We start from the raw sequence: 21,597 nt of genomic DNA, 5'->3' as shown, positions 1-21,597 counted from the left end.
TATTCACTTCTTTTTTTCTTTAACTTTTCTCTCTCATATTTCATTAAATTTTTGGGAAAAAAAACATAACCTAGGTTTTCTTTCCTTGCAATACCCGAATAATATCAAGGTTATTTCTTGAGTGTCATGAAAGTCAAATAGCCTGACAATGACATACCATTTCAAGGACATTTCTTGAGTGACATTACTAATTTTTTCACAACTTCTAAGAAAACATTTCAGAAGGATTCCCTCCCCAAACCAACAAAATGTGGGTCCAAACTATTAAAAATTAGGACTGCAACATGAGATGATGGGAGGATAAGCAGCTAGATAGACGAATTCCAACAAGCACCAATCCTATCAAGCACAAGTGCTCTACCCTCCGACTTCCAAATCAGCAAAGCCAAATGTGTGAAAAAAATAAAGTGGCATTCTGATGGGAACAAAAGCTATTGCCGTGACATGTAGACATGTCCGAATTGATGGACTGTTACATGAATTTAACCAAGGATGCCAACGATAAAAAGATGTCAAAATAGGACCCAAGCAACAAATTTGACAGGGAGGAGGAAAGGCTCCCACTCTTTTAACAGCTAATTATTCTGAGGCATGCTCTAGTGCCGCTTCTTCAAGATAATCAACACCACCACCCCAGAATTTGAAAACGGTAGTCAAGAGACTTTCAATTGAATGAATACCAAGTAAGAGCCCTGACTGTGTCAAAACTAGAAAGAACAAAGAATGCGAACAGAATGACCAAGTTGATGGTGTGGCATGTTCAGATGCTCTGATACTGGTAAGGATGGTAAATGACGCAAAGGGGTGTAGCCGTGTAGGGCGAGAGGGTAGGCAACTTTTTCTAAAAGACACTTCTTTTTAATGCAATAACCTTAATACCGTTTCCGCCCATGTAAAAAGATCACATCAATTTTAAAAAGGTCGCACATAGTACCCTCAGGGATGAAGGATGTGCCTAATCCAAGGATACGCCCACCCAGAGAATATACCATTCCCTCCACACTAGCATGGTCATGGGCAGACTTTATACAACCAGAAACTGCAAAAGCCTCTCTTTTTCTCCTTGACATGCAAAATATCAACAATCCATTCATTGGCATTAACGATCATCGCGCCGGCTGGAAAGGTGCATTCGGTTGTAGCTGTCAGGAGGCAGACGCAAGAAAATTATTGGGACAAGCAGTCGTGACCAGGATAGTGATGGATTCGGATACCACACGATGTAAGATTAGAGAATAATTCAGATGTCAAACAGTCTTGTTAACATGTTGCAGCATTGCTGATCCTCGTGAAGAAGTATCAAAGTCCAATTTGATTTTCGTGTCTTCACTTTCTCACACATGAAAAATAGCCAGTCAATTTTGCACTGCTCATGGGTAAAAGAATAGTGACAGGCCAGTGACAGACCTTTTCCACTAGTCCACAGGCAGGCAATAGGGACTGGTTTGGAAGTTCGAAATGCACAAAGATGACGAAATTAGAGGATTGGGAAAGGAAGGCAATCTACAAGGGAGCTTTGACCCAAAATAATGCTTTTTAAAAAAAAATTCCAAAAAATAAAGTGGTTTTGAAAATAATGCCCGATCTAATGCGTCTGTGCCACATAAGCCGCCACGTCATAAAACCGTAGTTGGTGACTACGGTTTTATTTTTCTAAAGTGTTTAGAAACCGTAGTTACCAACCACGGTTTTAACTTTTAAGTTTAAAGCCGTAGTTGGTGACTACGGCTTTGACTTTTTTTTAAAATGGTCAAAGCCGTAGTCACCAACTGCGGTTTTAACTTTATATATATTTATATATAACTTTAATTTTTTTAATAAAAATATTATATTATTTTGATTTTAAATATACTTATTTCATTATTTTAAAAATTATAATATACGAAATTAAATAATTGATATTTTTAATTTGATATAAAAATATATTTTTGAATTTTATTAAAATAATAGGCACTATATTTAATATAAATATAATTAATTAATTAAAATAAAATATAATAAATTATATTTATTTAAAATAAATAAATTATAAATACCTATTTAGAAAAATAAAAAAGTAATATAAATTATTATATTAATTAATAATTTTTTATATATTATATATAAGTGGTATATAATACCTCTCTCACACACACATATAAAAGTCTAATTTAAGTTTAAAATTTATCACATTTTTATTTAAATATATAAATAAATTTTATTAAAACATTTGACACTATATTTAATATAAATATAATTATTTAATTAAAATTAAATATAAATAAAATATAATAAATTATGTTTATTTAAAATAAATAAATTATAAATGCCTATTTGGAGAAAAAAATAATATAAATTATTATATTAATTAATAATTTTTTTATATATTATATCGAGACCAGTTAGATGCACAGACCCATGACCAGGTACATATAAGATGTAATGTGCTATTGTTAACCATTTAAACCTGTACATAATTTATTATATTTTATTTATATTTAATTTTAATTAAATAATTATATTTATATTAAATATAGTGTCAAATGTTTTAATAAAATTTATTTATATATTTAAATAAAAATGTGATAAATTTTAAACTTAAATTAGACTTTTATATGTGTGTGTGTGAGAGGTATTATATACCACTTATATATAATATATAAAAAATTATTAATTAATATAATAATTTATATTACTTTTTTATTTTTCTAAATAGGCATTTATAATTTATTTATTTTAAATAAATATAATTTATTATATTTTATTTTAATTAATTAATTATATTTATATTAAATATAGTGCCTATTATTTTAATAAAATTCAAAAATATATTTTTATATCAAATTAAAAATATCAATTATTTAATTTCGTATATTATAATTTTTAAAATAATGAAATAAGTATATTTAAAATCAAAATAATATAATATTTTTATTAAAAAAATTAAAGTTATATATAAATATATATAAAGTTAAAACCGCAGTTGGTGACTACAGCTTTGACCATTTTAAAAAAAAGTCAAAACCGTAGTCACCAACTGCGGCTTTGACCATTTTAAAAAAAAGTCAAAGCCGTAGTCACCAACTACGGCTTTAAACTTAAAAGTTAAAACCGTGGTTGGTAACTACAGTTTCTAAACATTTTAGAAAAATAAAACCGTAGTCACCAACTACGGTTTTATGACGTGGCGGCTTATGTGGCACAGACGCATTAGATCAGGCATTATTTTCAAAACCACTTTATTTTTTGGAATTTTTTTTTAAAAAGCATTATTTTGGGTCAAAGCTCTACAAGGGGAGGCAGAACAGCCTAGCATCCTATCATCATATGTAGTTAATAGTCATGCAATCATGAAGAAACTTGATAATGATTGATAGATCAATTTTAATGGGGCCAGAGCAAAGAATGGGTGGAGGCGACTATGATGTTGTCCGGTGGCCACAGATACCGTTGGAGTTCAGTGACTGAGAATGGAGCGAAGGAGAAAAGAGAAAAGAGCACAAAACTATGATTGAAAGATGCGATCCAAGTGAAAAGAATGTTTGGGCAAAGTGGTAGGACGTGCGATGGAAATGACGGGGTGGGGGCATGCCTTCTTTTGAATTATTTACGAAAGAGATTCCTCTAGGCTGGGGCTCAGATTTGTCTATTTAAAGCATGACTTTGACTTGAAATAAAGGGCTTGGTGATTAGTACATACCAAAAAGAAAAAGAACAATCCAAAAAGGAACACTTTCTGATAACCAATCTTTCTTTGTTAAGAACATCAAGCTTTGGCCTAATCAAGAGGACTAGGTCAAATTTTCCACCTCATGCCATTTTTCCGAATTTAACCGATTCTGGGGCAACCCCTGTCAGGTAGTAAAAGAGGCAGCTTCATAAAATTGTGTTAGTCCACTATATCAATAGAGCATCCAGGTACAGTTACATAATTTTAAGTGACAGTAAAAGGCAAGTGACCGCAAGGAAATCCATCTGAGACGCTTATGCCCCATTGAAAACCATTTCTAGGGCCATATCAAACTAAAGAGAGATCATGCCAGGTTGAATTACAAAGGCAATGATCAGATGGAAATGAATTCCTATTTCATGCCATATACATAATGACATAAATGATATAACAAGGAAGAAGCCTACAAAATCCCCCAGATCTATTCCATCAATCCTCAAAATTATATAAAAAAATTCACTGCCAAGCAATACAATGAAGGGGTCAAGATCTTCTCTCTAACTTCCTTTCACTAGATCTCTTTTCTTCTGCCTCTCGTCGTCTCTGTAGCCTGCCATTTAAGTAGAGAATACAGACTGAATGTCTCATTGGAAGAAAGGAGAAGAATATTGCATATGACACTCAAAAATAAAAGGTTAAAGTCAAATTAATTTGTTACCTGTTTCAATAGTTAAAACCAGTTCGGATTATAATAAGAACAGTACAACAACCCCAGTTACATAAAAATACTTCACAATTTCTCTCTACTTAAGGCAATTTCCCTTTACTTTTTACAGGCCATCTGCATTACCTTCAATCACTTCTCAATTGCATTTTTCAAGCTTTTGTGCATTTGCTTCACCCCCAGAATGCTTTTTCTATAGCAGTAATATCGAATGTTGACTTCTCACAAGATCATAAACACAATATGCTTTTACTTATAACAGATGTCCATATCAAAAATTATCAAGAGATCTTTTTAAGAACTAAAGCTCTTAAACCACTTAAGTAGATGCATTTCATATATATTGTTCAAAAGCCACTGGGGAGTTTGCCTTATTTCCATTGTAGTACAAGGGAACACCAATGAGAAAACACAAACACTAGGAACTGGAGAGAGCTGAGCAAGAATAAAATCCAATGTAGCAAGTAAATAGGACTTACGCAAAAGCACTGTATCCAGCACCAGCATTAGCTGCAGATAAGAGTGCTGCATGTGCCCCTACACTTGACATAGAATCCTGCCCTCCAGAAGGAAGAGGATTCCTTCTATCCCCATCCACCTGAAACCAGATAAGTTATTAAAATATAGCAATCAATTAACTTAAATTGGTATATTACAGGAAACATACATATATATTATGCATGGACAAAGACCTTATCCCACTTTGATTTCTTATTCTGCCTACCATCCCGCGTCACAGCATCAGCTGCAGTAGAAACACCTGCAATTCATAGGAATCCACCATGAACTGTAAGATGATGACTTGTTTGCAGAGGAGACACCACAAATTAATAAATTGAAGGACTGCAAAGGAAAATTTCCTCAAGAGTCCTATTTTCATTCAATATGTTCACAAGAAAGGTGAGTTTTTGACCTGGAAGAGGAATGTTGATTTTTGGAGCAGCAGCAATGATTCCAGTTTGTGCTCCTCCAGCAACAAATTCAACCTTTTGACTGCTCTTCCTTTCTTGTTCCTTCCTCTCCATTTCACGCTTCATATCAGCTTCTGTAAAGAACATGCATTAGTGGCTAAAGTTATGTTTATTGTAAATAACATAGGTCTCTTCTGGTATGTTTGAACAGGAAGAAGTGATAGTCGCTTACGTTTATAAATAAGTATCACAACAAAATAAACATTTTCTATAGGTAACATTTTTTTTCCCTCCCGAAAATCAAACTGGAAACCTACCAGGATCCCACCTCCAACACTTTGCTACTTGAACCAGGTTTCAAGGGCTATGACAAGTGGCAACAGAATAACCATTTAAGACAACTTTTAAGAAGCAAGAACCAGCAAGAAAGAATCTGAAAGTTAATATAAACAAATCTCAATCAAATTACAGCATATACCCTGACCATGCAGATTCTATCACTCAAAATATTCTGTTCAGCTATTGACCATTAAGCATGCGAGTAGAGGTGGCCAGAAACAACATGACAGTGAAGGGTCGAACCAAACATCAAGTTGGCTGCCAAAGAAGGATTCATATAGCTGAACCCAAGTAGCTGGATCAAAGACTAGTTGAATTCATTTGTTAGGTATATGCAGATGTAATATAGTCTCTGCAACATATTGTGGTCAGCATCCAATATGGATATTGTTGCCATGCCAATGCTTTGATTGGGATGAGGCAGGCTTCCTTGAACTTGAAGCTGCATTTAGTAATAGATAGATAGTGCAGGCATGTGATCTTCTATATAGGATTGGTGAACACTCTCAGAGTCTAAGATCATGTTTGGTAGAGAAACAAATGGAACTCAGATTTGTGAGAGGACAAGATTGAAAGTTTGCATAAAGCAATTCTCTAAATTAAGGACATTTTGAATAGCTGACTGGGAGATTACAAGAGGAAAGAGAGAAGTATGGCTTACAAGCCCACCATGCTTATCTTGATGTATTTGGAAGTGAAGCAATAAAAGAATCTTTGATGATGTTGATCAATCAGAATTGTAGCTGAAAAATGTTTTTGTGAATTTTTTGTTGAATGGTCTGCTAGATCAGTAGGAAATAGAAGCCTTTCTTTTGTAGATTTCATTTGATATTTAGCTTTAAGGATCAAGGAGTTTTATTTTCCTCATTTTTTTTTTCTTTTAAAATCCTCATGAACATCACAAGTACAAGGGAAGTGCCCTCTTCTTGGCAATTGTTTCACAACATTTTACGTCTCAAAACATTTTTTTTTTCATTGTCCAAAATGCCAAAAAATAATGTTCAAAACAAAAATCTTTTCAATTGCCATGCTAAATTAATATTAACCAGAAATATGACAGAAGTAGGAGTTTTCAGTAACCATTTCCCAGGTCTACTCTCTGCAGTACCAAACGCAACATATTTAGACAACTTGAAGATGCATAGAGTCACTAAAGGTAACATGTAATAAGAGCACAAACATTATAAAAGAATATTGTCAGAAGCAAATGGAAAACCTTGCCGCATAGCTGTGTATATTTAAAACATAAAAAAGGGATTGATAGAAAGAAAGAGGAGAAGAAAAAGGAATGCATGCACACACACATGAATGCACAAGCACACACACAGTAGAGAGAGTAGAAGGAGCTGTCAATTACCTATCTCATCATAGTAGTCACTTTTGTCATATCCATGAGGGTCAAACACATCTTTACTGAAGCAAGATCCTATCTGATCAATGTCTTGATACCTCACTGCATGTAGCAAAAAGTCAGGGTTCCGATAATCCTTCCTATTTCTCACTTCTGCATTAAAGCTTTTTCCATGTCTCTTATATGAAAGGAACTTGTTTATTTTTTCCTGCAGCATCAAAACAGGAGGGAGAAAAAATATCAGAAGGCAATGGACTAAACATCAAGTCACAGTATTTGAGTGATTTTAATACTAATGGAGTTTTGAAATTATGCCCAAAAAAAGAAAAAGAGAAAGAAGAATACAAATAAAATTGTTTTAAACAGTAAGCACCAATAAATTAAGATGTCATTTGGGAACATTTCTATTTTTAAAAACAAAACATAAATATTTTTCAATTATTCTTTCAATTTAATTATAAAAAAAAAAATACTTGGTAGTTTTTAATTTTGTTTCTTGTTTTTGAAAGCAAAAAAATAAAAAACATGTTTATAGTTATATAATTAAAAAAATGTAAAAAAGAAAAAGTTATTGGTGATTTTTCAATGATTTCTTGTGATATCCAATGATCATAAATGAACCATTAATATCGTTTGTTTGAGGGAGAAGAATAAGATGCAGGTGGAATGTGTGTTAATTATCCATTTTAAAAAAATTGATAATCATAAAATTCATAAAATTTTATACTTTTTTTATTAAAAAAAAAAATTGCTAACAAATTCTTAAAATAAAAAGTGAAAATAGTTACCAAATATGACTTTTAAAATAAGACAAATTCTTGATGCAGTACTTATAGCTAATGAGGCAATTGACTCGATGTTGAGAAGTAATAGTCTAGGGGTGCTTTGCAAACTTGATATTGAAAAAGCTTATGATCATGTAAGCTGGAATTTTTTACTTGAGGTGTTAGGAAAAATGGATTTTGGACAAAGGTGGATCAATTGGATTAGTTGGTGCATCTCAACTCCAAGGTTCTCAGTTCTCGGTGTTAGTGAATGGTACTCCCTCAGGGTTTTTTCAAAGCTTTAGGGGCTTAAAGCAAGGAGACCTGTTATCTCCATACTTGTTTGTTCTAGCTATGGAGGCACTTAGTTGCCTTCTTGGAAGGGCAAGAGAGGGTGGCTAATTATTTGGTTTCAAAGTGTTAGGGATAAATGGGAAGGGCTTGGAGATTTCCCTAACCAAGAATAAGACAATCAAAAAAGATTATTCTCCCTTTCCATATCAACTCAAAGAAGAGAAATTCCTCAAAGGAACTTAGATTGGTGCTCTAAGCATATAAAAAATAAATATAAATAAATAAACAAATAAAAGATCCATTAGAAGAAGAACAAGGATAAATCACTTGCAAAGCCTCAAGGCTTCATTTGAATCATAGAAAGCACTAGGGGGGAAATAGGAATGAATTTCAAATTCCCTTATTTGGTTTGCCATAGAAATTACTAAGAAAAATAAAATATAATCAATATAACTAAAAAATTTATACATTTTCAAAGCATGAAAAGAGATAAATTTGGAGAAGCATGTAAGAAAGAGTTTATTGAGTTTAAACCTATTTCTTGTTTTTCACTTTTTCTTTCATTCCATTATTTCCATTTTCCCCTCCATTTTCTTTATCTCATACTTCCCCTTAATTTTTTACAAGATCTAAATGGAGACTAAAAATAAGTAAAAGCATACTAGAACTATCCCTAACTATTATAGTAAAATATTAACACCCAAATATTTCCAAAAAAAAAAAATCTTAAAAATGAGTAGCAACATACTTGAACTAATCCTAACCATTAAACTAAATTTTAGCACTCAAATTCTGTTTCTAAACCAGTAAAACTTCTAAAAAAATCAATTGAAGATATAAAATTATTCATAAAATAGATCCTAATAACTCTAAACTTCTAGTGACCCACCATATTCATAGGTCCCCTACCAAGAAGGATGCATCACTCGGTCCTCTCTTTCCACCATTGATAAATTGCTCAAGAAAAGACCTAGAATCTACTAACTTTTTACTAATCTAAGGCTGGACCCATTAGAGAGCAGAGTGATCATCCTGCATTCTTAGTAGGAAGATGATAGCAGTCCTTTGGGCATTGACATCAATGAGCCAAGGCACCTTAAATGTGTTGTTCTCTGTTTTGAGGCAGGCAAATTAGAAGAGGTGATAACCATTAAAAGGCGGGAGAATTGCTTTAATTAAAAGAATGTTTTGAGGCAGGCAAATTAGCAGAAGTGATAACCATTAAACATACTTACAAGTTGCAGTTAACAGAAAGGCAAGATTTGCAGATTCATTGGTTTGGACAAAGGCAAAAAGAAACTGGAATTCCTAGCTTGGTCAGGGAATTCCAAAATTGGGATATAAAGGAAGTGACTACCTTCATGGACCACATTTATAGGGTGGAAATGCTTAGAACCAGAGAGCATGCAAATGGATGAAAATTGACAGAAGATAAAAGGTTCTCTATCAAATTGTTCTATATCAAGATAAAAGGTTCAGCTGAGCAATGATTTCTAGCTAAGGAAATCTAGAGCTCTTTGGCTCCCATAAAGGTGGCTTTTTTGTGTGGCTCACTGGCTTGATGATGAGGGAAAAGAGTTATTCCAAACTGGTGCTTATGTGCCAAAAAAAAAAGGGAAGAGTGTGGATCACTTTTTCAATGTGAGATGCCAAGGAACCTATGCTTTATGATGATCGCTCTTTTTTGGTGTATGTTGAGTGCTTCCGAGAACCACAGTGCAGATGCTTCACAACTGGAATGGCAAATTTGCTGGAAGAGAAAGAGAACGTGGAGGACGGTCCAATGTTCCTGTCCTGGTGTCTACGCAGAGTATGCTGGAAGGCCTGGTCTTCATACCTGCCCTGGGCTTTACTCGAGGCCAATTCTACTTGTTCATTGTCACCAGTATTGGGACTTTTGTATCCCCTTCTAAGGTGGGTTTCTTTACTTGGAAGTGGTACGGGGGTGGGTTTTCACCATCAATCAACTAATGGATAGAGGAAGAATTATCGTAAACTGGTGTCTTTTGTGCAGAGAGAGTTAGGAGTCAGCCAACTTCTTTGCAAGGTGGATTGCTCACACATCACTACAGGCACTACATCCCCTGCTTTCTACTGTCCTTGGCATTTCTTGGTAAAGTCTTTAATTTTGATAGTTCTCTGGTAAGTTGCCATGGCAGTTTTGTTGCCAAGAGGAAGAGGAAGATGTGGAAAATTGCCCCTGCACTTACTATGGTGTATTCAGAAGGAATTACACCGGTCCATTCTTTAAAGGAAGGAGCACTTGGAACTAAGTTTGAAAGCCCTCTGTGTGAAGTTTTTATTTATGCGGTCTAGGGATTCTATAGAGGAAGGACACTTAACCTTTTTTGGATTCACTGAAAGGTTGTTATTTATTAGCTTAGAACCTTATTATGACCACTACTTTTTCTTTCTCTGTTTATTTGCAGTGTTCATTGAATACCCCATGTACTGGGTCTAGTCCCTTCAGGAACCTATATATTTTTCTTCCTACCAAACCCCCCACACATCAAAAAGGAAACAAAAAAATCCAGGAGCTTGAGCATATAATGCTAGGATCTCTATATATCGGGTTGATAGAATCTAGCATGGATGGGAGGCACTCCTTGTATCAAATTTTAACGTAAGTATTGGATGTAACCAATTGGTGAGGGTTCTTTGGCCCTTTCTCTTCTTACTTTTCAGCTTTCAGGTGGGAAAACCTTGCATACTTGTATCTCCTTTGGTTGTACCATCTCAGGCACCATTCTAATAAATTTCTTTGCCTTACCTATCAGAAAATACAACACACAAAGCTACCAATAGAAAAAGTGTCTCTAGTCTTCATTTCTAGAGACCCAGAAGTATTAAGTTTTTAAGTGCTGGAAAGGCCAAAGGAGACAGTGAAGATCGTAGGACCGATTTCAGGATCTGTATTTTTAGATTTTCAGATCAAATTCCTTAAGACCTCAGAAAATATTATTAGAATCGATATGAAGTAGAAGCTTTCAGCAGTAATCATATCTTGCTGGCTCTTCTAAAAGAGGAACTTACTTGCAACTCATCAGAACACTTGGCTTTTGTTGGTGGTGGAAGGAACTTATCCAATGGATCAACATCTTTCAGCGCTTCTACAGTCATCTTAACATCTTCATCAGCCTCTGCAGCTTCAGCTTCTGTTACGGCATGAGTAATTAGATCAGATTGAGATGGATCTAATTGTTCAAATGATTGAGGAGGAGTTGCTTGAATGCTCGTTGTCCCTGGGGACATTTTTTCTTGGAAGTCACCTGCAAATGCAAATACATGTTGAGAATTATAGACAGAAGAAAAGGTCCAGACTTTCAGTAGTAACATAACATGGTTCAAGAAATAAATATCTAAGAACATTCTATATTTCTCTTTCTTTTTTTATAACTATGTTTCTTAACTCACCAAACATTAAATATTCTTGATTATAGTTATTCAAGAGAAATAAAATTAATTTCTCTAAGATCTCGAGCTGACATAAAAAATGAATTGGTTCAAAATGAGAATATTAATGCCCATAACATATGCAAATGCCAAATCCAATAAGAACAATTTATGCCAAATTAAAATTAAAAAAAAAAAAAAGAGCATTCTATATCTCTCTTCTTTTTTAAACTATGCTTCTCAATTTGCCAAATATTAGATATTCTTGATCATAGACATTTGAGAGAAATTAATTTAGTAAAATACCTCAGCTACATACAAAATGATAATAGGTTCAAAATGGGAATGTTAACGCCCATTAAATATCCAAACTCCAAATTAGACAACATTATCATATATTTGATAGGCTAGATAAAATTCTCATTTTGAAACTATTGTCTACAGCAATATCAAAAGAGCTCCATCGTATGAGGCCCTTGTTAGCAAAAAATAAAACAAGCAATGCCCAATGGAGGATTATTTATTTAAATATAAAATGAATAATTTATCATTGATGGATCAATTTCTCCCATGTCAAAAATACACTCCCCTAATACATTACACATGACCCTATACTACTGAAAACTGTGAAAGAGATAGAAAATGCCACTCAAATAAATAAAAAAATGGTAAAACATGTAGTGGACTTGATCTAGCCCTAGACAAAATCAGCCTCAAACAGAACAAACAAACCAACTATTCCTTCAAGCCGTATGAACCATTGTCATCATATTGACAAAGCCACCCTAAGTGACATTGGATTGAATATGTATATCCTATAATCAAGGATAAAAATGTTGATACCAACAAAAATATCGATAAAATATCCATGTAAATATCAATATAATAACAGTAGAAATAAAAGAATCATGAAAAAAAAAATTATCAGAACAAAAGAATCCTTGAAATTAACCTCAAAACATCAAAATGTTGAATGAAACTTTGAGAAATAATAAAACAATCAATAATGCATAATTAAACTACTTTGTTTTTTTAAATAAAATAAATATGATAAAACACCATTAGTCAAGAAAATATTCTACGCCGATGATAAATGACCTTGAAAGTGAACACATTAAGATTAGAATATTAATACCTTATAAATGTAAAAAAGTATATTTATTAAAGAATCCAGGTCTCCAAAAGACTAGTGCAACCACCACCTTTTCCACAACTTGAGATCCAAATATTACTGGACTCAAAGACTGTAGTACTGCTGATGACAGATATCATGTAGAGAAACTATGAGGATTTCACAACCTACATAGAGCAAATAGAAGGGAAATTTTGAAGGTCATTAATACCAACAGATAGTCAAGTTGCTCTTCTCAATTCAGCCTTTAGGATGTATACTCACATCTTCAAAGGCATTATAGAGTTGCAGTCCTCAGAGCAATGTAGTTTACTGTTAGTAAGTCATAGAAATTAAAATGCTCCTTCCTCTTATATAGGTTTAGTTGATATTAGTTTTTTCAATTTGCTGCTTGCCACTAACATCCATGATACAAGTAAAACCACACCATTATACAAAGCAATGTAACAAGAACTGCGAAAATTAATGTCGCTAGGCATTGAAGTTAGCACAAGGTCAATTAAGGAAAAAAGTCTTCTGAAAGATAACATGATTAAGAAATAGGATACTGGTGTAGCAGATACATATGCATCACACATACCATTAGCAGTTTGAAGCTCAAGGCCAAACATGACACGACCAATGCTTACAATTTCCCCTTCCTGCAGTTAAATGAAATCAAAACAAAGAATTAACTAAAGCAATGCATTTTCCACCAAGCAACACATTTTTTATTTTTTTGACAGGCAAAATGAAAAGATATATTAAAAGCACCAGGAAAAGAGAACATCAGAGTACACAAACCAACAGTTAATTGAAGATACTAATCCAAAAAAGATATGATGCAGAAATGACAAAGCAGCTGTTTGGTAGCAGAACAAGACCTATTTTTGGCTTTTTTTTAGAAACATGTTAGCTGAGATAGTAAGAAGCTTAGGGGTGGATAGATTTGTAGATTTGGGCGAGCCGTGGAATCTACTGGTGGCGTGTTAGTTTTCTGGGACAACAAGGCAGTGCAGATTGTTGGGATGGAGGCAAGGGTGTTTTCTATTTCTTGCATGTACAGGTCCTACGAGGATGGATTTGTGTGGATTTTTACTAGGGTGTATGTGCCCATCTAGAGGAAGGGAGAGGGAGGGTCTTTGGGATGAGCTAGGGGATAATGGATCCTGGGTGTGTGGAAGGGGACTTCAATATAGTCCTTTTGTCGAGTGATCGTAATAGAGGGGAGTGATTTACTGTAGCTAGGAGGAGGTTCTTAGACATTAAAGAGAGCTTGACTTATGTGATCTCCACTTTCGTGGGGGGTGGAGTGTGGGGTTTACCATTGACTTGGTGTGGCAGGATGAACAACAACCAGTCCAAGTCAAGGCTAGATCAGTTTTTGGTGTCAGAAGGGTGAGAGAGTTACTTCAGTGGGATAATGCAGAGCACATTGCCAAGGCCAATGTCAGATCAATCTCCTATTTTACTAGATGGGAGATGGATAAGAGGAGGAAACATCCCTTTCAAATATGAAAATATGTGATTGAAAGTTGATGAGTTCAAAGACTTGATAAATAGTTGGTGGTGGGATTATCACTTCAGAGGTTTATGCAACTCTGTTTTGACTTCTAAGCTAAAAGCGTTGAATCAAATTTGAAGTTCTAGAATGAAGAGGTTTTCGGCAATCGTAGTTTCAAGAAAGGAGATGGCTTTTAATTAGGTGGGTTGGGGTGACGCAAAGGAAAGGAAATCTACTCTTTCTATGAGGAGGTCAAAGCTATAAGTGGGCATCTTTGAAAGAGGTTTCTTAGACAAAAAAAAATTGAGAGAGATTTGATTGAAGAATGGAGACAAAAATACTATATTTTTCATAAGATGGATAATGTGTATTGCATAAGAAACTTTTTGGGCAAGTTCAACGTTAGAGGGTTTGGACAAATGAGGAAATAAGATTAAGGAAGGGATTGTTCAAGCTTATCACAATTTGTTGTTTGATCTAGGAGTTTGGAGACCTACAATTGATGGGATGTCGTTCAAAGCTTTAAAGAGTTAGGAGGTTGAAGGTTTAGAGATGCCTTTCTCTAAGGAGGAGGTGTTCTATGTGTTATTGAAATTGAATGAGGCCAAAGCTCCTCGCCCTGATGGGTTCTTTATAGCCTTTTGGTAAACATGTTGGGACTTTATGAAAAAGGAGGTTTAAGCTTATTTAAGGAATTTTTTTTATTAGAAAAGGTTTTGAAAAGTCTAAATGCCACTTTCCTGATGTTAATTCCTAAGAAAGGTGAAAAATCCTAAGAAAGGTGGTGTCGAGGACTTGAAAGATTTTACGCCTATTAGTTAGGTGGGCAAGTTATATAAGCTATTAGCTAAGGTTTTGGCCAATAAACTGAAAAATGAGGTAAGAAGAATAGTTTCCAAGTTCCAAAATGCCTTTGAGAGGGAAAACGGAATATTGATAGCGTTCTTATTGCTGACTAAGTTGTTGATTCTATGCAAAGGAGCAATTCTAGTGATGTTATTAGTAAATTAGATATTGAGAAGGCCTATGATCATGTTAACTTTGGGAGGTTTTTGCTAGCTATTCTAGACATAGTTCAAAGTTGCAGTATCGGTCATTGATTTGAGAGGTCTTGAGGCATATCGGTCTCAGCATCTCGGATCTATGTCGACCGATATGCAAAATATACTAATTAAAAACTAAAATATATTTTAAAAAATTATTACAATAATAAAAAAAATTAACACAATTAAATGAACTTAAGAATTAATAAAATAAACTTCTTTCTTTTAATATTTAGTTATATTAATATACAATTTTAAATTATTAAATATAATTAATAACTATTAAATATAATTAATAACTATTAAATATTTAACTATAAATATATATATAATAAAAATATTCTAAAATACTATTATTATGCTTTATGGTATTTTATTTTATATTTATATAATTAAATTTATTAATTCATTATTAATGATTAATATCATATTTATTTTAAAATTATTATATATCCATATTTAATACTCGTAACATTTATCATATTTCAATTTGTTATGTTTTTAATTTCTTATAAATATCCTATATAATTAATTTTATAAATAAATTGTCATATATTAGGAATAATTAATTTCATAAAGGGAATAAGATTAAAATTTCCTAAATATATTCCGCTACTTTCTCAATTCCTAAATTCCAAACCAAAGAAGAGGAAATGAGGCATCGTTCCTCCCACCCACCCAACTAGTCATCAACATCACCGATGACCTAACTCGTCGCCAACCATCAACAAAGATGATATTGCTATTCAACGGCATCGACACTTCCAAATGAAGAAAGAAGAAATGCAAAACCATTGTCATTACACCTACCCAATTCGTTGTCGACCATCAACAAAGAGGATATTGTTATTCAACAGCATTGATGCAATCGACAAGTAAGCAATAAAGATTGAAGAAGAGGGTCGGGATCGGAATGGTGCCTCAACCAATCCTAGCGCTACCACTCACCATCGTTCAATTCAACGACAACGAAGAAGATCGTTTTGTGGGTTTGAAACCATGGATTCTAGTTAACTCAGTGTAGTTTTAGTGAATCAGAACGAGTTTTGCCGATTTTTTACCGAGTTAGTACAAAACATGTACCAGGTATCCAACTCGTCAAGGAGCTTGGCAAGGCAGATATGACTCAACCGAGTCGTATTGGACTCAGCCGATACTTTGAACCTTGATTCTAGAAAAGATGGGTTTTACCAAAAAGTGTATTAAATAGATCCTTTCATGCATTTCTACAATGCGATTCTTTGTCCTTATAAATGGTACTTCATTCGGTTCCTTCCAAAGTTCTAAAAGATTAAGATAAAGAGACCCCCTCTCTCCCTATTTATTTATGATGGCGATGGAGGCCCTCAGTTGCCTTTTGGAGAGGGTTAGAGAGGGTGGTTTTTTGTAGGGAGTCAGGGTTAAGGGGAGGGAGGATGAGGGGGTTGAGACTTCACATTTGTTGTTTGTTGACGATTTCCTTCTTTTGCGAGGCTTCTCACTCTCAAATGGTTTATTTAAGTTGGCTTCTTATGTGGTTCAAAGCTATCTCAAGTCTAAAAATCAACCTTGAGAAAAATGAATTAATCACTATAGGTGAGATTGTCAATGTTGAAGATTTGGTTGTAGAGTTGGGTTATCGAGTGGGTAACCTTCCATTTACTTACCTAGCTCTTCTTCTAGGAGTTCCTTTCAAGATAAAATTAGTATAGGATAGGGTGGAGGAAAGGTTTAAACTTAAGCTCTCAACGTGGAAAAGGCAGTATATTCTAAAAAGAGGAAGACTCAATCTAATTCGTAATACCTTATCCAGTATACCTAACTACTTTATGTCTTTGTTCAACATTCCTAGTAAAATAAGAATGAGGCTTGAGAAGATTCAAAAGGATTTCTTTTAGGGAGGAGGCATATTGGAGAAAAAGCAACACTCAGTGAATTGGTCAATTATGTGCAAAAAAGGGAAAAAAAGGGAAAGGGGTAGGGTGGTTAACATTAGAAGTCTTTCTTCTCTTAAGAAGGCCCTATTGGAAAAGTGGAGTTGAAGATATACCGCTAAAGGAGATGCTTTTTGGAAGCACATTACTCAAGAAAAATATGGAGAGGAAGAAAGAGGCTAGAGATCTTGCATTGTGAAAGGTGAGTATGGAGTAGGGTCATGGAAAGCTATTAGAAAATGGTGGGACCTTATCAACTCTAAAGTTTCTTTTGAGGTTAGGGATAGGAGGAAGGTGAGGCTTTGGGTGGAGAGATGGTGTGAGGAGGAATCCTTGCAAATATCTTTTCCCACCTTGTATGCCTTAGCTATGAATAAAGAGGCATGGGTGGCAGATATTTGAGAGGAGTGTATGGGAGCATTGGAACTCTTATTTTTCTAGACATTTGAACAACTAGGAGTTGGATATTGTGGAACCTCTTTTCTTGAGATTGCCTAGGAAGTTGTTGAAGAGGGGAGAGAAAGATAAGGTGGTGTGGATGGGCTCAAAAAATAGTGTTTTCTCTATAAAATCATTGTATTCTATGCTAGAGTCGAGGTGCTCAATTTTTTTCCTTGAAGTTATTATTTGAAATTCATAGGTTCTATTTAAAGTGAGTTCTTTTCACTTAGGAAGCTTGTTGGGGGAAGGTTTTGACGTTAGAACTACTTCAAAGGAGTGGTTGGTCCTTGGAAAATAGATGCTCCCTTTACAAAAGTAAGGTGGAATCTGTTAACCACATCCTTCTTCACTGCCCTAAAGCTAGGGAGCTACAGTACCTTTTTTTTGCTTTATTCGAAGTCACTAAGGCTCTTCCTTTATCAATTAAAGAGGCCTTATTAAGTTAACATGGCTCCTTTGTGGGAAGAAAGTGTAAGAAGGTCTGGAGAGCTGCACCAGTGAGTATTTTTTGAACTTTGTGGCGAATGAGTAATCTAAGAGCATTTGAAAAAATGAAGCAATCAGTTCATTCTTTGAAGAGTTCGTTTGTGATAAATTTGTTTTATTGGGTTAAGATGTACATTGCAGAAGGAACTTTGTCATTATTTGATTTTGAAGATTCGGTGGGGTCTCAATAAGGGAGAGAACCTTTTTTGTGTTTTCCCTCTTCCGGCTATGCATTTTGTTTTCCCTTAAATACAAGTTGTATATCTTGGTGTATAGCTTTTTACATTAATATTTTTTTTTCTCTTGCTTACTTACCAAAAAGGGAAAAAAAATGATGAACTACATCTTTAGAGAACAAGTGACAAATTCCTTCATTAGAAAAAAAAATGTTGGATCCGATAATACAAAATGTCCAAACATCATTTCAAAAGAGACACATCAATTCACAATCACAATAAGTCTATGTCAATTGTTGGTATTTAATGCTCAACCTTTTTGTTTTGATCATGAATGCATTTAATAAGCATATCCAAATCAACACCCGTGGTGCATCAAGTTCATTACTTGTTTGTGATGTTGCTTTAGTACATATGAGAATAGAGACTAGATCACAGTTTGAAGGAAACTTCATGCTATGTTTGGTTTTAGGAATACACTAAGGAAAAAAATGTTAAAGAAAATTATTTTCTCATATTTGGTTTTGAGATGGAAAATACGAAAGAAAATCAAATATAGTTAAAATTAGTTAGAAACTTACATATAATTAATATTGGTTAGAAACTTACATATTTTCAAATTATTTAATCTTGATATTAAAGAGTTAAAATATATTAAATGAATTTGAAGTAGTATATAAAAATAATTTATTGACTTAAATTTTTTTATTTTCCTTTCCTTCTACTTTTCCTCTTTATTTTCTTCCCCTTGCATTTTCCCTTAAATTTTTTGGAACCTAAACATAGCCTTAGGATCTAAAGATTTGGGACAAGTAGGATTAAAACACAATTTATATAAAAGTCTAGTGAAAGTACCTGAGAAACAATGAATAGTTGAATATGAATGCTCAAAAGATACCTAAACATGGTAGTATTTCCACCTAGGACTCAATATCTGTTGTGAAGGGGAGAATGGAAAACATATTAGACAAAAATAAATTGGTTAATGAGTGGAGTGTTGAGTGACTTCCATCACTAGTTTGGGTGGTTACCCTCATTGTTGAGTACTATAGTGTATTCTATTTTCTTTATTTACTAGCTTGTTTTGACATTTCCTGGTGAAGTTCAACCCCTTCCATGCCTTTGAGCTATCTTATTGTTCTTGTTAAAGGAAAAAAAAAACAAAGATAGTTACAATACCTGCATTGATGAAACCTTTATGATGAAAAAAAAAAAAAAGAGGAAAAATAGATTTAAGAAATGAGTACATCCATGGTAGGCTACAGGTCAGACCTATTGACCACAACACAAGATTAGCATCTAACTAGACATAAATAAGACACAAAGATTCATATAGCTCACCTAAATGGTTAGTATATAAGGCTTTCTCATGTTATAGTAGTTGCTGTAATATTAAAATTTTATCATCATATAAAATAGCTAAAATTCAACAATTTCTTCTTCCTTTTTGGTAAAGTTACTCAGCAACCAAACAAAGGATAACTAGAAAAAAAAAAGAATATACCTCGGCTTCAGGTGACATTGCACTTTCATCATGGCCATAATCAACGATAGTGAGCCTTCCTCTTCCAGGCTTCTGAGAATCCAACAACATCGGCTGGGGCAGCGGAGAGGAAGAAGGAATCTGAGCCTGTTGGGGAGTGGTCTTCGGTGTGGAATTGACATCGAGAAGTGGAGGCGTGTTCTCATAATTGACCTCCCTATCACTGTTCTTTAAATCTTCTTCTGTATCATCTCCATCTTCTTCGTTCTCAATATCATCCATGTCCTCATCATTGTACACCGCCAACAACGATATACCCTCGAATTCTTTCTTTTTCGAAGCCATCAAATTCAAATCCGGCGATTAATTCTTCAATTTCACTTTAACACAATTGGATTTCACTGCGTCGAAGTAAAATATCAACTCAAAAAATAGGCGTATGGAATTCCGCTAATCAAAACCCTAAAACTGATGCAGAGAAGATCCAAACGTTCCAAGATAGTGATAATACCTGATGAGGGAGATGAAGCTAGGGTTTCGGATTCCCCTTTAATATCCTCTAACTTTCATTCCTAAGGGACCTTTCCGTCTATCCAAAAACGGAATTCCTTTATTTTCCCTTTCTTTCTTCACTCCTTTTTTGCCCTACTCGATTTTGCTCAAACGGCGTTGCAGGAGGGGGACGAAAGGGTGAAGGGAAATTAGAAATTAGAAATGCTTTTCTTATAACGGTTCGTGTCAAGGCAAGCAGTCAGAACCAAAAACGATTCGTTTTAATAATGTGGCCGGGCAGACCCATGCCCAATTGGGTCGAGGAACAACCCGTCACTAACTATCAAAACCTGGGTTGATTTTTATATTTTTAATAATCAGTCAAATGGTATTTGAAAATAAAATAATTAAAACTTGGGTTGATTATATATAAAATTAAATTTAAAAATTAGTTTTATTTTTATTTTTATTTTCCTATTTTTATAATATAATAATAATAATAATATTTTTCAATAAAATAAGTTATAAAAATAATATTTTTAATTATTTATAAAATATATTTATTTTAATATAATTAAAATAATTTTTTAAAAATAAAATAAATTTAAAAAAAAAAAAGTTAAATGGGATGGAAAATTCACATGGCCGCCTAATTTAATTTTTTTAATAGAATGAAAAAAAATTATTTTAAATAAACAGGACAAGTTGTGATAAGGGTAATTCATCTAGAACTCATCTTGTTATCATCCCTATAATAGCAAATGTGGTTATAATTCTTGTTATTAGACAACTTAGACTATTTTTGTCTTTCATCCAAAAAAACTTTAAATTCTTTAATCATTATAACCTAAATTCAATTATTATATTTTATCCATTTTTAAACAAAATTTCAACTTCTTTCCTTTTCTTTTTCTTTTTTAATATAATTTCAACCTTTTTTTCTTCTTTTTTTTCTTTCTTTTTTTTTAAAAAAAAAATACAACAAAATTTGTAGCATTTTCCATTAATTTCTTTCAACCTTTTTAAAATTATTCTTTTAAATATTGATGGGTTAAACTTAAATATAATGAAATTTCTAAGGTTTTTCATAGTATTGATTGGGCTTGATGGTATGGTATTTGTTTAAAAGATGTTTGGTAAAATTTAATACTTATTAGTTAATGACTTAAGTTGATCTTAAGTTAAATTACAATTAAGTTGTTAACTCAAAATTTATTACTTAATTTTTACTTTAAGTATTAAAGTTATTTAATAAAATTAACTTAAAACTTATTCCAAATCATCAAATTAACATATTTATTTTTATAAATTATAATTAGGGTAAAAAATGTTGAATAACAATAAAACTTGTGGAATAGTAAAAGAGATCGTGAAAGTAATTAAAGACAAAAAAGAGTAAAAAAGTAAAATGAAGACGTAAATTTAATAACAAGCTAATTATTTTTACTTATTGCTTAAAATTATTTTTGACTTTAAATTATATCATTTAATTATTTTACCAAACATACTTAATTTATTTAATA

General features: G+C 33.2%; 1 protein-coding gene across 2 annotated transcripts; it reads right to left on the bottom strand.

Annotated features, from left to right (window-relative positions):
• Positions 1-3,854: 3,854 nt before the first annotated feature.
• Positions 3,855-20,362, bottom strand: LOC100854923 (uncharacterized). Of its 2 annotated transcripts, XM_003632966.4 has the most exons (9): positions 20,094-20,358; positions 19,604-19,983; positions 13,138-13,198; positions 11,066-11,301; positions 6,981-7,182; positions 5,287-5,418; positions 5,066-5,133; positions 4,853-4,971; positions 3,855-4,259 (listed from the first exon to the last, which is right to left on the bottom strand). In XM_003632966.4, exons 2-9 carry the CDS (start codon positions 19,925-19,927, stop codon positions 4,193-4,195), a joined length of 1,209 nt encoding a protein of 402 aa, XP_003633014.1. In that variant the 5' UTR covers positions 19,928-19,983; positions 20,094-20,358; the 3' UTR covers positions 3,855-4,192. The 2 variants fall into 2 exon arrangements, with proteins under 2 accessions (XP_003633014.1, XP_010655534.1); XM_010657232.3 differs by lacking the exon at positions 3,855-4,259 and having other exon boundaries at positions 4,859-4,971; positions 5,041-5,133; positions 20,094-20,362.
• Positions 20,363-21,597: the final 1,235 nt, after the last annotated feature.

This window comes from Vitis vinifera, chromosome 10 (assembly GCF_030704535.1).
Source record: "Vitis vinifera cultivar Pinot Noir 40024 chromosome 10, ASM3070453v1".
Taxonomy (NCBI): Eukaryota; Viridiplantae; Streptophyta; class Magnoliopsida; order Vitales; family Vitaceae; genus Vitis; species Vitis vinifera.
Note: the sequence above shows the minus strand (reverse complement) of the source record. Positions and strands in the feature narration are given on the sequence as shown.